Here is a 16,136-nt window from a genome sequence, read left to right on the forward strand (position 1 = left end):
AACTACTGGAAAACAAGCACTTCCCTTCCTTTCCAGGTCCAGTCTAAGCCTCTTTGAAAAGATGCCATCCATTTCAACTGCTCCATCTCGTCGCAATGATCTTATTTTATAATGACCATACACACATACATAAGCCGCATGCACTCTCCCTGAGTGATCACCACACCAACCAAGAGTAGGCATGCCGTCAGCCTGTTTCTTTAAGCAAAAGTGACAGACAAACACACTGACACATCCATCATGAGGCCTGTTGAGGCTTCATCCTGCTGTGCTCCACCACTAACCCCCACCAGGCCTTCACTCACACACCTGAAGGTTTGGAGTGACATTGGGGCTATGACGTTTCCACTCCGTCCTGCCGTTTCCATCATTAATAACATCTGCCAGCAGCAGGTTCTGCTCTGATAAACACTCCCGGCTGGATTAGGAGCTTCAGCGGCCCTGCAGCTGCCAGTGTTTTACCTCACTATGTGTGTGTGTGTTTATGTGTGTGTCACTGCAGAGGGAGAAAATTAAAGGCTTTTATGAATGATGAGGCTGATCAGAAAGAACAAGGACCGTTTGATATATCGATACTGAACTGCTCTCAGGAGATCTCAAAGGCTGATTCAGCTGGGTTTTTTTTTTTAGATGATAACTACAGATTTGGGATTGTCTGCAAATGCAGTATAAACCTTTTCATGTTGAATTATTCAACATTTGTCCTAGAATTTACACTCTACATGGTCCTGGGGACCCTGTGACAGCACACAATATCAGCCACACAACATCCGAGGACATCTGGGGGGAAAAGCAGCTTTACTAACTGGATGTCCCAAACACCTGAGCATGTTTACATCAGCATACATTAAAGAGACATTTCAGGCAGTACAGCATGCACGAGCATGTATGGAGGCTTCATCACTCACAATATAGGCCTTCCCAAGCCTGTATTAATAAAATATGCCATTTCCATTATATAAGGAAGATATTCCCTGCTTCTATGCAGATGGGTTGGATTCAGATAAAAGGTGGATGGGCAGGGCATGAAAGTGTTTCTTGTATGTGTGTATGAAAAATGAAGAATAACGGAGGAGGGGGGGGGGGGGGGGGGGGGGGGGGGGGGGGGGTGTGAGAAATATTCCCAGGCATCCTCCTCATCCTCAGCTGCTCCACAGGCCCAAAAACAACCACACACACACACACAGAGGCTCGAGCCTGGGATCATCAGAAGCCAAACTGGCCCTCTGTGCGGCACCGTCATGCAGCGTTGTATCGCAATGCTATTATTACATCTCAAAACACGCGTTCACACACGCACACATACACACACGTACAGGTAGACTTGCATGATTGTGTCAACATCTCAAGGTCAAACGCCGGTTCTGGTATTGGACCCAAAGCGGATAAACAGGACATTTGGGTGGATTTAAATTTTTTTTTCCCCATCGCACTGCCTGAAACAAAGAGCAGCGGCCGCATCCTGCAGCGTGTTCCCGCTCTGCCTGCATCCTCTGTCGGCCACACAGAGCTGTTCAGGCCGGTTCCCCGGCAGACAAACATCTGGATGGGAGGAGCGGGAGGGGACGGGAGGAGGAGGTGGAGGGGCCCGCAGGAATGAACGGCTAGATTCCGTTAGTAGGTAGGCTCCCGGTGTGGATGGTGATGGTGATGAGATAACGTGATAACGATAGAAAAGAGGAAGAGGAGGGGTCGAGGGGGAGCCTTGCGCTTTTTTTTTTTTTTTTTACTCCCCTCTTTTTCTAATTAATTTCTTACCCTCTGACAGCTCCAGCTCCAGCTCCGCCAGCCGGGCTCGGATCTCCAGCGGTATCGGCGACGCCTCGCGGTCCGCCATTCGGCTCGTACCGTAGAAAATAACTCCCCGGTTAAAACGCTACTTCCTCCGCCGCTGGTGTAGCTACCTCCTCCTCTGCTCCGAAAGGGATAGCTGCTCTTCGGCGGCCCCTCCTCAGCGGAGGCGCGTAAAAGACTGCGCGACGATGGGAGGAGAACAAAGAGGATAAATGTGGGTCTCGCTTTAACAGGGGCCCGCCATGGCGCCCGGCACTTAGGAACGGTGAAGACCCCAGTCGGCTCTGTTCACTGCCGATGCGGTGGTTGTGGTAGCGGTAGTGATGATGATGAGGAGGAGGCTCGCGCAGCCCCAGTCTCAGCGCCGTTTGCAGCTCCTTGCTGCTGGTGTCACGTGACGCAGCGGAGTTTAGGGAGTGGGGGGGTGATTGGTACCGGTCATCACCGCCAGGTGGCGCAGGAAGAACCACCCCTCTCCGTGTTAACTACACCTGACTGCAAGAGAACCAGGGCCGGATTAAAAGTGCATAGTTGCCCTGGGCCCAGAGTATTCCAGAGGCCCCCTTTCCCATCGCAATATTGTGAAAATTGTGATTGATAGACTGTGAAACGACATTTCTGTGGTGTAACCATCTGGCTTTTATGTACATTTTGTTTCAGGTCCAAACTGCTGGTGTTTTCCCTATGTGGGCCCCACATGGGCGTGAGCCCCCGGGCCTGTGCCCATAATACCCATTGGATAATCCAGTCTTAATGAGAACCCAAAAGTGGCAAAAGAAATAAACATTCAGAAATGTAATACGTTACTTCTCTCTTTATTGTAAATGTTTGTGTAAGTTTAAATTCTAAAATAAGTTTTCATATATACTAATTTTAAAAAGGATTTTTTCCAATTAATATCCTCCCATTTACAAAATGTGTGATTTATTCCTGAGATATTTTCAGCCTACTCTGTTTCAAAGCAGACATACTTTAATATAAACTTTTAAAGTGGGTCTTGAACAACTTGGAAAACTTGTCATTTATATATTTTTTTTCTGCATTAGACTATTAGTAGGTAGTTACAAAACAAATCAGTTGCTCACTTTTCTTTACTTGTTATTTCTATGTACATACATTGGAGGATACATTGTTTGGCAAACCTAAAATAGTATTTTTGCACCAAAAAGGAGAATTTCCAAAAAGCTATATAAAACCAGCAGAGTGAACAGTATGAGGAAACTGGACAAGTGGAGGGCAAAACCTCCACTGTGTAATTCTTTTTTTTTAAAAATATCTACATCAGATGAACAGTCCCTGAGAGTGAAGTTTTAAAGGAATAGGGAAACAAATCCAGCAACAAACTGATACAATACCTGAAAGCTTTGAAATGTCCTTTGAGAAGTGTGGAAAACAATTGCTAAAGACTGTACCCAACAAAAAAATATTTGCCCCAGATATCTACCACATCTGCAGTTTTGTTTGGTCCACATTTGGCCTTCACTTAGAGCGCTGACTCCATATAAGTGTGGCTGCCAAAACTCAGCCACAAGGCCCACAAAGAACTTGCTGTGATCCATATTCTGGTTGGCTCCTCATATTGGATCCCATCTAATCTACACAAGGCTTGCCAGTACCATAACTGAGCCATAAGTGCAAAGAGTAGCCCAGATTAAGTCCCAAAGAGTATGCTACTTAAAGAAATGAAAAGAAAACTTGTCTTAAAAGTTACAAAAAGATTTTTGTTCATTACTCTGTTAATTTTTGCCTCTGCATGGTTCCCGTCATTCACTCTTTATTGACAATGAAATTTTCAGCACTGAGTTCTGTGACCCATTTACATTAGAATTGATTTATTCGCTCTGCTAAACGTTACTGTCAGCTTACTACATTTTAAAGACAGTTAATTTCAGTTCAGCCTGAAACTCATCACATTTATGATCAGCAATGTTTTTCTACTTCTGATTGGCTTTCACTCGGAGCAGCTGCTGCTGCTGCTATAGTGGTTATTATCCATGTCAACAGAAATATGTGATGTTTAATATTATTATATAAAGCAAAATATTTAATCAAGTATGATTAAATAGTCCTGAGTGGCTGTGACATAACTGTGAATCAGTTCGTCCATTTAATACAATGTATGTCATCAGTATTATTAATCTCCCTGATTATGACGGAAGCCTTCCAACAATCAAATCATTCCCACTGTAAACAAGTGTTGGTGCCACATTTGGAGTTACAGTATTGTGATAAAGCTCTTCTGCCATCTGCTGGTTACAAGAAGGAAGTTTAAATGTAATCCGATGCATAGATTGTCATCAAAAAGGGTGTGATGGGACTGAGCACAAATGTAGATTAAAATAAAATAAAGAAGGAAAATCTGGTAAAAAAAAAAACAACTCAACATATCAAAACAGGTGAAATCTGTATAAACACATATCATGTCTTTAATATCCTTTCAATAAAATAGCACGACAAGAGTGTGCCCGCTCTTCCTTTTTACCACCAGCTTTACATTTAAAATTATACAATACTAAAAGAAAAAAAACAACAAATAGAAAAAAAATATTTCACTCCAAATAAATTTAAGTTTTTAAAACCATTTAATGTTCTTTGTACTAAAACAGTGCTTGTTTGTGGCCACTCAGAAACAGCCTAATCCTGAAGAAGCACATTTCCGGATGCTTTGGAGTTACAACTAAATAACATCTTTGTCAACACAACACTAAAACTTAGACACACAAAAGCAGCTCTTGTTTAGAATAAATAAATAATAACAAATTTAATGTTAAAATTTAAATTTAAATGTAAAGAATGATATTTAGTGCTTTTCAAGAGCAACATACCTTTGAATTTCATCAAACTCCTCTGCTACAAAATTAAATTATTACAGTAAAGAATTTTTTTTTTCTCTTATGTGCTTTTTTCATGATGGGCCTTCACATCCCACTAACATGTATAAATGGAACAAAGTGGAGGACAAGCAGTCGATCAGAAAAGCATCTTTTTCACAGCAGTATTTTAGATTAAAAACGTAGCATGTATCAAGAAAAAGAAAACAGTAAAATACCAAATAAAGCTCAGAATCATGACAGAATATCCTGTACAGAAAGTAAGAGAGCAGTGCCAGTGCCACAAGCAAAACAAGACTAAATAAAACTGGAACTGAGCCCTCATTAGACTGACCTGAACCTTTAAATCAAGAAATTAAAAACAAGTCAAGTAGATCAACATTTACACGGTTTACAACTTCTAGTGTGAATCCAGACTAAAAATAAGTTTATTTAAATGCAGAGGGCCACATAGTCTTGCTGTAAATTACAATACAGGCTATTCTTCCTCGTAAATGTGCAGCCTATTCAAATGAAGGATGTCATTACGATATTTATTTGTATATTAAAAAAAAAAAAAAAAAAAAAAAAAAAAAAAAAAAAAAAAGGCCAAGTGTCCATCTTATCTGATTACTGTGGCAGTCGAGCTGAATCAGACTGGACTCCTAGCTGAAGGGGTGTTGTCATCAGTGAGTGACACTGCTGTTTTAAACATCCTCTCCTGCAGATCTCAGCATAGCTCAGTTTCTGGGAGTCCTTGTCAATCAGAGTACAGCATGATTAGGAATGTTGACACTTCTTACTCCTTTTCTGTATGTTAAAGGCTTGCATGTTAAATTTTTAATTTCTATGCTGCTTTTTTTTATCTCAACATAAACCATCCAACTCTTTAGCTGTACACAGATCTAATGAGACCCACATACTGTACACGATGAGCTTGACATTCAGATGTTCAAGACAATATCATCACAGCTCTTAATTAACATAAGTCATTAAAGTATGTTAAACAACACTAAAAAGAAAAGACGACATTTTCAATGTACGAACATGAAGTATGTGACTTAAAAAAAAATTAATTCAAATTTTCTTACAATTTTCTAGATATCATTTACCTACGTGTCTGCAAGGAAAATACAAAATGTTATTGCGATTAGCCCAACTCAAAGGAAACTGCATGATTGATGCATTTACACATAAAGGCACCAAAAAAAAGGTATCATTAGTAGACTCAAATACAAAGAACTTATGTGATGGTTTGTTTAACAGCATATTATTACCGATGTTCTGCTAAAATCACCAGGAGTTAGAAACAGTGTTGGGTATAATGGAGCAGTAGAGGAAGACAAGGTATAAATATGTAATATATAAATATATAGCATAGATAAAAATCTACATTTAACCCAAAACCTTTGTTTTATAGATAAGTAGATACTCCAAAAATATTAGCGTTTTGGGTATTTGTACAGCAGGTCCGAAGAGGCAACAGGTTATCCAGGTCATAATTAATGGTGGAAAGAGCACTGTATCTGTGGAATTAACCATCGCTCCATCCCTCTGGATGGTAATTATTTACTAGCTACAAAAAACTTCAGTCTGAACTCACCATAACAAAGGTAAAAAGGAAAAGTTTGGCTTGTAAAAACCTAACAATAAAACAAATGAAAGTATTGTAATTTGTACATATAATTAGATAAGCACACACACACACACACACACACACACACACACACACACACACACACACACACACACACACACACACACACACACACATGCACACACACCCAAAACAATAAGCAAGTAGAAAAAGTTGTGAAATAATTCTTACTGAGGCTTCTTTGTGAGGGAGCTGAGTCAATGTTTCCTCACTGGTTGAAACATTAGTGCTCTCCATCACAATCCTGCAGGGAGAAACAATAACCTCAGCCATCTGGAAAACTGCAATAGTTTGCACACAGATTATTTTAACAACCAGGCAATTAAGAGTTAAAAAATCAAATTAGAAAAGTCTCCACTGCAGCAACAGATTGTTATTCACGTTATGAGCAACTTTTTGATGCAAAATGTGAGAAACAGTTAAATGTTCATAAGAGGACAGACACGGTTAAATCAAGTAAAGCATCACCCAGTTGCTTTCGCGGGGATAGTTACAGCTGTGACACTGACTGAGCCTCCTCTGACGGCAGCAGTGTGCTGCTGCTTTTGTTAGGACCCTGTGTTGAAAAAAAATCACACATCAACCATCTCAGAATGAAACAGCAAATGTGACACTCAGAAATAAAGAGAAAAAGGTTTATCTAACTTGATGTGCCTAAGAACATTGTGTGTGTGTGTGTGTGTGTGTGTGTGTGTGTGTGTGTATTAGACAGTGTTTGTTACCTTTATTTTGCCATTAGTTGCAGGTGCAGTTGCTATGGCAGCCTTTTCCATAGAAAGAGTGAGGTTGTCCATCAGACTGACCTCTAGAGGAGGAAACGGTTGACGGAGAAGACCTGGTGGATTCTGTACCACACACAGTCAGCGTTGAGTCAAAACACTTGGAGATTAAAATGGTTTTGTGGCTCCTGTACATACCTGACGGTTTTGAGTAGCTCCTTCCCAGGACTTTGCTTTTTCTCTCCCCCTTTGACTAAAGTTTCTTCCCCTTCAATGCAAAGAGACAAAGTAAGTCACTGCTGTTGCTCAGAGAGAAATTTGATTGATACAGCCACATCATAGTGGTTACAACGGAGGAGTAGCCAGAATGTGTATGTTCAGGAACAATCGGTATGATATCATTTAGGAATAAAAAAAAAAGAAAAATCTGTCTATAAGGCATTTCTCATTACAAATATTAATTTACAACACAATTAACCCATTAGAGTCCAACATGATATATATAATGCACACAGTTTCTAAGACATCCTGAGCATCAATTTATAGTAAAAAAAAATATGTGTTCAAAATCGTGTTGACATATATATTTTTAAAACATTTAGTTAAAGGGACAATTGAAGACCTCAAATAAAAAAAAAGGACTTCTTTTATTCTAAATTTTCCCTGGGTTGGGTCTTTAAGGATTATAAGACTTCGAACTCTGCAACTAAAAACTACATCACATGTCTGCATAACAACATAATGGTTGATGATTTAGTTTCAACAAGTCTGAAAATTCACAAAGTAAAAGTCATTATTTTATCTTCTTCACAATTCCATAGCTTGATTATTTTCTAGTAAAAGTCTTTTTGGTTGGTGATTGTGTGAAATTTTGGTCTCACATTATTTGGTTTCATTGGCTTTGGTTTGATAAGTGTTAAAGCAGCCGAAATCAACCTCATCATCAGCTGGATTCTGAAGCAGTTTATCTATTAAATAAAATTAAAGACAATCAATGAAAGGATTTAATAAAAGCGTATTTTCATATCATTGTAATGAAAAGTGCTTCTCAAATACTTTTGGCTTATTTTTAATCTTAGCAAAATAATTGAAAACATATGGTATGTTCATTATTTATTTGTGATTGCGACACAGAAGAAGATAAACTGAGAAGATAAGCTGACTTTGTCAGTCTTCAGAAATGATTTTAAGCACTGAAGTTGCAGGGCATTACATCCTGAAGCACTTCATTCATAATCAACAGGAAAAGCTTTTAGTTTGTTTGTAATGAGTCAATGAGAATGTGACATTGACTTAAACTAAAGCACAGATGTCACCTTTTCCCCTTGTTCCAAAAAAAAAAGCAAAGAAAAGAAATATATTAAATAACTTACTAATCCTAGGTACTTTTTACAAAGACAGTGTAAGGACTGAACAAGTTCTATAACATCTGAAGTGTTATGCAGCATATTTTATGACCTGTTTCTACAAGAGTATGTGGACAAGAAGAACAACATGTAGCAAAAAACGGAGTTCTTACACTCCCTGCTCAGGTGTGGCTGAAAACACTTTCTTGTTTGGATCAGTCATTCCAGCCCTGATCTGTTGGTGCGAGTTGCTGTGTGTCCGGCCTCGACCACGTTTTGTGGCAGATGAGGAACAATACACTGATGGCTGCTCTGATGGCTGCGAGTTGTTGCTCTGCCAACGATTACTACCATGGGACAACCTCGAGCCTCTCCTGGAATAACAATACAATACCTCACTAATTATTGAGGCCATGGATCTCACAGTATTAAAATCAGACAATACACAATATCCTTTTACCTCTGCTTAGGCTGGCTGTGTGGCTTGAAGTTGGAAACCACAGAAAACCCATTTATCATGTCACCTGTTGTCAAGTGGGGCTGCTCGGAAAAACGATAACATCCGAATGACAATTTTAGTCTCACATAAGACTGAAGAAGCTCAAGAGGAGCCAAACTAATTGAGTAAACTATAAACAATATAAGCATTGAAAATCTATAGAAATAAATATATATATATATATATATATATATATATATATATATATATATATATATATATATATATATATATATATACATATATATAAATAAATAAAAGTTCAACCTCTGTAGATTCTTGATAGTCCATTGCTGCTGAATTCCACACCTCATTGTTGAAATCATACAACTGCTGTGCAGGCTGCTGGAAAATGGTCGGGGGAAAATACGAGGCGTATTGATTTCTAGTCTGATCCAGCTGGCCGGGTCTATAACCACTTTTTAAACCGCAGGTAACGACTGGTATTGTTTTAGCCTTTATCCTTGCCATGATCGGTTTTCCTTTAAACACCCGGATGTCTTCTCTCAGGTACTTGTAAGCCTGAGGACATACACACAGCAACACAGCGTCAAACTGTCGGAGTAAATCTCTTTTCTGATCATGTCACAAAGAGCACAGTTTGATGACAGTCGCTTACAAACACACTTCTGAAAGATTAAATAACAAAAAAGAAAAGTTTTATTCTCATTAAAATTCCTTGGCGATACACTTCAGTTTAACAAAATAAGACAGCATTGTTTTACCTGTTGTGCATCAGCTTCTGAATGAAAGGTGATGAACCAGTTGTCGTTGTGCACACACTCACAACTCATGAACTTGGGCAGGTTTTCTCCTTCAAAGAGAGCCTCCACCTCCTGCACAGCAGCAGTAACATCAGACACACCCCCAAAGATTACAAATACAGTAAGATTAAGCCACATTTCATGCCTCAGCTGGAGAACATGGAAGAAATCTTATTTTGAAAATAGGTTATTTGTGTTTTTGTAGCTGGGGAGATCTTACCTCACGAGGTGTGGTGTCAGGAATCTCACGCAGGATTACAACACAACGGCTCACAACAGGCCGAACTTTCATTCCACATGGGGAAATCTGGACCAGTGGCAGGGCTGCCAGTCAGGGAGAGAAAAATAAATACTTAAAGAAAACAAGAAAATAAATATAATTTTTTAAAATATTATATCTGTTATCAATATTTTACGCATATCCACATTTGGCTGGTTAAAAAAATCCATTATGAGCAGAAAAAAAAACACTGACTTCTAATAACATCAGAGATGACGTGCAGGTCTGTGGTGATGTTCTTGATCCTGTCAATGCAGGCCAGAGTGGCCACGGAAATGTATTGGTCACTGTCCATCTGAGACTGGAGGAACAGATCGCTGCTAAGGTTCTCCCTGCGGAGAGACAGAGGAGTTGGTAGGAACAATTCTGGCAAAAGTTGCTATTTTTGAGCTTTGTTTTCATGCTCATGTTAAAATAATCTAAACATGACTGAAGATGTAAAGCTCAAAACTATGGAAGTTGTTACCTGGTGAGACAGGACTCCAAGACTCGACCCAGTTCTTCTCTAAGCTCATCTGAAATCAAATGAATTCACAGCTCAAAGATTCAGTGCAAATAGTTTTTGTCTTTCAAGCTGGTTTCACACTTGAATCCTGGATTCTATCTGGAGAAAGACAGTATCTCCAGCCACCGTCTGCAGCTGCCCTTTCACATGTCATACACAACAGGAGTGAGATGTGTTTTCAGCTCTAGAAATCCACAGAATTAGCATAAGTATAAAATCACGGATGCTGCACATCATTCATTATATCCCTCGATGAGTTATATGTATATGGTAATGTATATGTAATAACATGTAATATCCATATTACATTAATATGTTCTACCTATGAGTACCTACAAGAATTGAAGACACAAACTTTTCAATCAATCATCAACAGCTTAAAAAACTTTTTAAATTAGTTAAACATAATTACTTACTTTCTTACATATTATTACTATATCACGTGAGATCCAGATTATTTTGACATTTGTGTTTTTACATAAAACAAATCCTGATAACTTGCACAAACGTCAGGGCTGCAGTGCCTCTGTAAAATTGGCTTGCATTTAGACCAACTTTAAAAAACAATTAAAAAAGATAAATACCCGTAACAGGTGGATCAGTGGACTGTCCAAAAAGCACAGGTACTTCAGATGTCAATGTCTGGTACTCCACAATACAGGGATCAACGTCAGCAAGGTCTGTGTTGACCTGTAACTCTTGTGGATAGCCTAAAAAAGAATTGAAAAAAAAAACAAAACAAATGACCAAACTGTACAATAACTCATTTGTGTCAAAACAACTACAACTCCAGCCTACCTTCCTGATGGATCAGATTATTCGGAACCTGTAGCCATGGCTGCTGAGTCTGTTGGTATGCAGCATCAGGGATAATAAAACTGAAGCTGGGATCAGTCCAATTTTGGGCTTCAGAGCTAAAGTTAGGGGCAGCCGCAGTTTCCTGAAATCAAGGCACATTTGAGCAAAACATAAAAAGGACTTTTTCTTTTCTTTAAAAACTCAACAGTGGGTCCAAATTCTTGGATGTTTTGGATTTTTTGTCATTTAAAATTTTAATCTGTAATCTGAGTAAAACCACAGTGGGGCCTGGAGTTAAGCATTCACCATTTCTAAGTGCTTCCTAGGTGCTGAAACATGGCAGCCCACTGCTCTCCAGCTCATCTAGAGATGTGTCAGTGCAGAGCCAAATTTCACAATTAGGATTTTTATCATTCGGATGCCTAATAAGACACCCAGAAGGGTAAGACTGGGAGATTAAAGCATTTTCTAATACTGAAATTCACTTCCAAAAAACGAGCCAATCACAAATAAATATTAATGGAGCATGAAATTTATCAAACAGTTTTGATCAATAGGAAAAGAGGAGAAAGCTCAGCCTTGGAGTTGGTGTGATCTGTCAAATAATTCACCATTTAATATCTTGGTTTGTAAGTGATCTCAGAAATATTTTTAGTACCATCATAGTCTTTAGTCAATCATTTTAATCATGGCATGAACACTACCATTCACTTGTAATCAGACAATGTTTACAACCACTCTGTAGTTATGAAAGATAACTTGATGGAAAAATATATTTTTATATCACAGAGCTTCAGATTAGCTCAAATTAAAATGGATTCAATTTAAATCTGTAGTCTTAGCACTGCATGCACCTGCTTAAAAAGTAGATACAAAGGCCTTATTAGAAAACTGACAGAATCTGAGGTTCATTACATTTTTTTTCAAAAGGTTGTATGAATTTATATGATGACTGAGTTATTTAATCCCTTACCTTAATCTGAAAAGTGCAGGTGCATGTTTTAAAGACGTGTATTAACATTCATTTACACAACCTCATAAGAAAACAACTGCTTCCAAACCAGTCGCAGTGTGTGCTCAGTCTGCATATGAACACATGCATATTATAAATTACTAAGTCACATGTCCTCTCTGATTCTTTCACTAACCCCAGTCAAAGCACATGTTGAGTGAACACTTACGGGCTGAGTGTAACTTGTGTGCCAGTCCCACACACAGGATCCCTGAGGCATCGTGGTGCTGTATGGGTAAGCTCCAAGCAGAGCCATAGAGGGCTGGATCTCTGAGACAGAGGGTGGGATCACCTCTGTGTTGCTGCCCTTTGTGCTTACACCCTGGTAGAGCTCAGAATCAGAAACCCCCTGAGCCCAAACCTCACAATTCTCTTCTACACCCAGCCTTATCCAGGGGTCGGGGTAAAGACGGAGGCAGACAGAAGACTCTGCCTCCTCTCCCAGCAGCTCAGATACTATCTCCCTCATCCCTCCATCCTGTCCCTCCTCAGCAGTAACAAGTGGTTCATTATCCAGGATGTGAATTTCATAAGATGGGGTTGAGGCGTACATGTCAATCTGACCTGGGTCCACATCCATCGTGGTGTGACCCTCTTGGTTGGTCAAGATGTTCTCAATCTGACCAGTGGCGTAATATAGGATGTTGTGTTTGTCATGTATGCTGGTAAGAGTGTGAATCTCGATGCTTTCGGAGGCAGTTTCAGAGAGTAAACCACTGTGACTCTCTGAATGAGTATCATAGACTAGAAGAGGGGACTCAACTGGGGATGTGTCCACCTTCATCTCATTCCTTTCCTCAATGTGATTTTTATCTGATGAGTCTTCTGCTTGAGGTAAACTGTCAAGAGCCTTATCCTGGACGTCAGCATCCAGTTGAGGGTTCACACAAGCGGAGGAAACACTGGAGGCTGATATTTTTGTGGATTCGGAGGCTGGATGACAGCTATGGGGGTGCTGCTCCACTGCATCTACAGATTTATACCTGACTGGCATCACAACAAGCTGCTCCATGTGAGTCTGCTGTTCAACCATCTCCTCTATTTCATTCACTGGTTGATTTTTCTCTTGTTGGATTTGGCTGCATCCCCTCTCGGCAGCAGACTCTTCAGTCTCAGACGTGAGCAGAGAGAAAGATAAAGGAGCTGGAGTGGAGGAAGTATGAAGAGAAAGCTGGCTTACTCCAGGAGGAGGCTGTGCGAGAGGACCGTGACTCAATTCCTCAGATATCTCCGGGCCCTGAGGAGTGATGCTTACATTTACTCCCACACAAGCAGAGGAGGGCTCAGACAAGATGTCACATTCTTCATTACTCCGTTTTAAGCTGGAAGTGTTTTGGTCCATTTCAGGGAAACCGATGGAAACGTCATCTATCTCCACTGGTTTGACTTTCTGATGAAATTCTGCTTTCGAAGTTTCAGCTGCCAGACTGTTAGTGAGGACATCCTTTGGGTCAAACACCACCTCACCCTCAGTGTGCCAACCATAGCAATTAAGCGCTTTGTCGCAGTAATCCAACCAGGTATCGCTAATCAAACAGTTACTTTGGACATCTTCGATATCTTCGCTTCCCAATTCAAACATCGGCTCAGTTGAGTTGACATTTAGAGTGATGGATTCACAATGGTGTAATGTATTCTTTGTTGAATGTAAGAGAGGAGCTGCACTTGTGAGGCCAGTGGTGGTCATTTTAGTGGGCGACAAAGAAAGTGAGGAGATAGTGGAAACCGAAGACACCTCTGTGAGAGTTGTATCAGCTGTACTACTGTGACCGACTTCACCCTTTCCATTGTGGATTCTGCAAATGCTCACAGGGATGGCTTCACTTTGCTGGCAGGACTTATCTGTCTCCATCTCCCCTCCGGGCAGAGAAACCACATCCTCCTTCTCTTTCTCCTCCTTGTATCGCAGTTGGATGTCGAGGTATGAAGTGTCGGGTTTAGAAGTGTCGGTGGCTGATTGTGAATTCATGATGTCCGACTCTGCTCTGAATTCAGACTGATGCAAATGACCAAAAACAGAATCACTGTTCTCTTCAACTTTTTTTTCCTGAAAGTCAATTATTTGTTCCTTTGTCATGTTACAGACTTCCTCTGAAGCCCAGCAGTCTTCTGAGTACATAGTCTCCCCTACTGAACACTCACTACGTACTTCAAAACTGTCCTCTGTCACTGTCACCTCCTTTGACTCCCGGACTGTCCCATTTTCAGCACATTCATCCTTCCCCTCCACATGGACACATGTAACTGGTATTTTGAGGTTTGAAACATCCCATGTGATTACATCTGTTTCTGTTGCAGCTGTCTGGGAATAAAGCTCGGCAGACTCACTGCTCTCTAGTGAGGAAACTGGAGGGTCTTTACTGCTTTGATGACTCCTAGTCAGGGGCCATGCGTCAGACAAAGAGTCCAGGGGCGCAGCACGTTGTAGATGGGTGATTTGTTCTGCTGAGAGTAAACTGTGTTCACAAAGTGTCTTAGGAAAACGTGATTGTATAGAAGTTGTTTCCTCATCGTGTGATTTGCTAATCATTTTAGTTTCTGCGGCACATGTATGGTCCCGGATTGTAAGTGCTTCTGATTGGTTAGAGACTGGGACTTCCGCTATGCAGGGTGGAGGAGCTGTCTGTCCTTCAGCTGTGGGCCGAGACTGTGTTGCTCCAGCTGTTTGGGACCAACTGTGTTCATGGTCATGTTCAAGGTCTTCATCATCAATAGAACATATGCTGTAGAAGCTCCGGTTTTTTGTTTCCATAACCTGACAAAGTGCTGATATGCCGACGCAGACTTCCCCACAATTGTCCTCCTGGTGTTCTGTTTTAGGATATTCCTGCTGTGTCCCCTGACACACTCTGGCCACCCGAGGCTGGTCATGTGATGTCTCACTTAGCATGCAAGCAGCAGAGGCTAACCTGGCAGGAGCTGACCAACAGCTCGCTGGCTTGGACTCCATTTGCTCCTCTGGGTGCTTACTGGACCATGATGCTCTGAGTGCCGTCTTCTGACTGACTGGACTCTGAATGGGCCTCTCCATACAGGGATCTGGCATTGAGCTGGGTTTGGCAGCACACGTTACACCAGAAATTATCTCTATGTTTGTATTCATGTTTGTGCTGGTTGTAATAAAAACTCTTTCCTCATAATTGTTCACTGGTTTAAGATCCTTCTGAGTCTGCACGTTGCTGTCCCTGCTGGACAAAACTACTTTGGTCCAACCTTTTTTGTCCAGTTCTGAATGGCCTTCATTGTCCTCCAGAGCCTTCACATCAGCTGGTCGGTCTCGTACATAATCCTTCTCTTCCTCCAGACACACGTGTTGAGCTAATGCAACGGCGTGCTGCCTGACTTGCTCCGCTGCTTCACACACTCCATTGTGGGGCTGGGACTGTATTAAACTCCTCCTCTCATTTTGTAGACTGGGGTTGAGTTCTTTACTGCAGCAACACCCCATGTTCTCCGGCCTGGAGTCAAAATAAACCACGAAACAAACAAAGAAAACACTGCTGTGGCCACTCACACTGGCACAACATAAGACGAAATCACAGGCAGTTGCTCACGACGACTCAGCTACACGAGAAAAGAGAAATGATCCCCTTTGCCCCCTGCCTTGTCCCAACCCCCCCCCCCCCACACACACACACACACTTTTCCCCCAGCCCAGAGTAGCAAATGTGAAGTAGCTCACATGTCCCTGCCACTCAACACAGGGCTGCATTGCATGTGTAAATATATGTGACGGCCCTGGTTAGGATACAGTTTGAGAGCGGCCAGTATGCAGCACATGGTCCAGCAGCCACCAATCACAAGCTGTGTTCACTCCTTCTCCTTCATTTTAAAATATCCCCCAACCATTCACATCTTTTTTTCAGTCCCAATGACATAGTTCAAATTCAATCACAACACTTTATTCCAACCTCCTACCTCACGTTCCTTATTGTTTAAGCTGTCTCAAATT

The 16,136-nt window shown here is 40.9% G+C and overlaps 2 protein-coding genes across 3 annotated transcripts in view; both read right to left on the minus strand.

Annotated features, from left to right (window-relative positions):
• Window positions 1–1,894, minus strand: part of LOC306770765 (disco-interacting protein 2 homolog C-like) — a 62,231-nt gene extending 60,337 nt beyond the window's left edge. The window contains exon 1 of the mRNA XM_079259693.1: window positions 1,759–1,894. Coding sequence (XP_079115819.1) covers window positions 1,759–1,837 — 79 coding nt within the window. The 5' untranslated portion in view covers window positions 1,838–1,894. The remainder of the gene's footprint in view (window positions 1–1,758) is intronic.
• Window positions 1,895–5,217: 3,323 nt separating this feature from the next.
• LOC306770588 (uncharacterized protein) lies at window positions 5,218–15,716 on the minus strand. 2 transcript variants are annotated; one of them, XM_079259466.1, is made up of 15 exons: window positions 12,354–15,716; window positions 11,173–11,314; window positions 10,959–11,084; window positions 10,336–10,384; window positions 10,065–10,201; window positions 9,810–9,913; window positions 9,551–9,661; window positions 9,093–9,347; window positions 8,787–8,866; window positions 8,500–8,700; window positions 7,179–7,248; window positions 6,984–7,106; window positions 6,756–6,817; window positions 6,433–6,505; window positions 5,218–5,360 (listed from the first exon to the last, which is right to left on the minus strand). In XM_079259466.1, exons 1-15 carry the CDS (start codon window positions 15,630–15,632, stop codon window positions 5,235–5,237), a joined length of 4,938 nt encoding a protein of 1,645 aa, XP_079115592.1. In that variant the 5' UTR covers window positions 15,633–15,716; the 3' UTR covers window positions 5,218–5,234. The 2 variants fall into 2 exon arrangements, with proteins under 2 accessions (XP_079115592.1, XP_079115593.1); XM_079259467.1 differs by lacking the exon at window positions 5,218–5,360 and having other exon boundaries at window positions 6,432–6,505; window positions 6,730–6,817.
• Between the last annotated feature and the right edge of the window lie 420 nt (window positions 15,717–16,136).

This window comes from Telmatherina bonti, assembly GCF_933228915.1.
Source record: "Telmatherina bonti genome assembly, chromosome: 20".
In the NCBI taxonomy this organism is placed as follows: Eukaryota; Metazoa; Chordata; class Actinopteri; order Atheriniformes; family Telmatherinidae; genus Telmatherina; species Telmatherina bonti.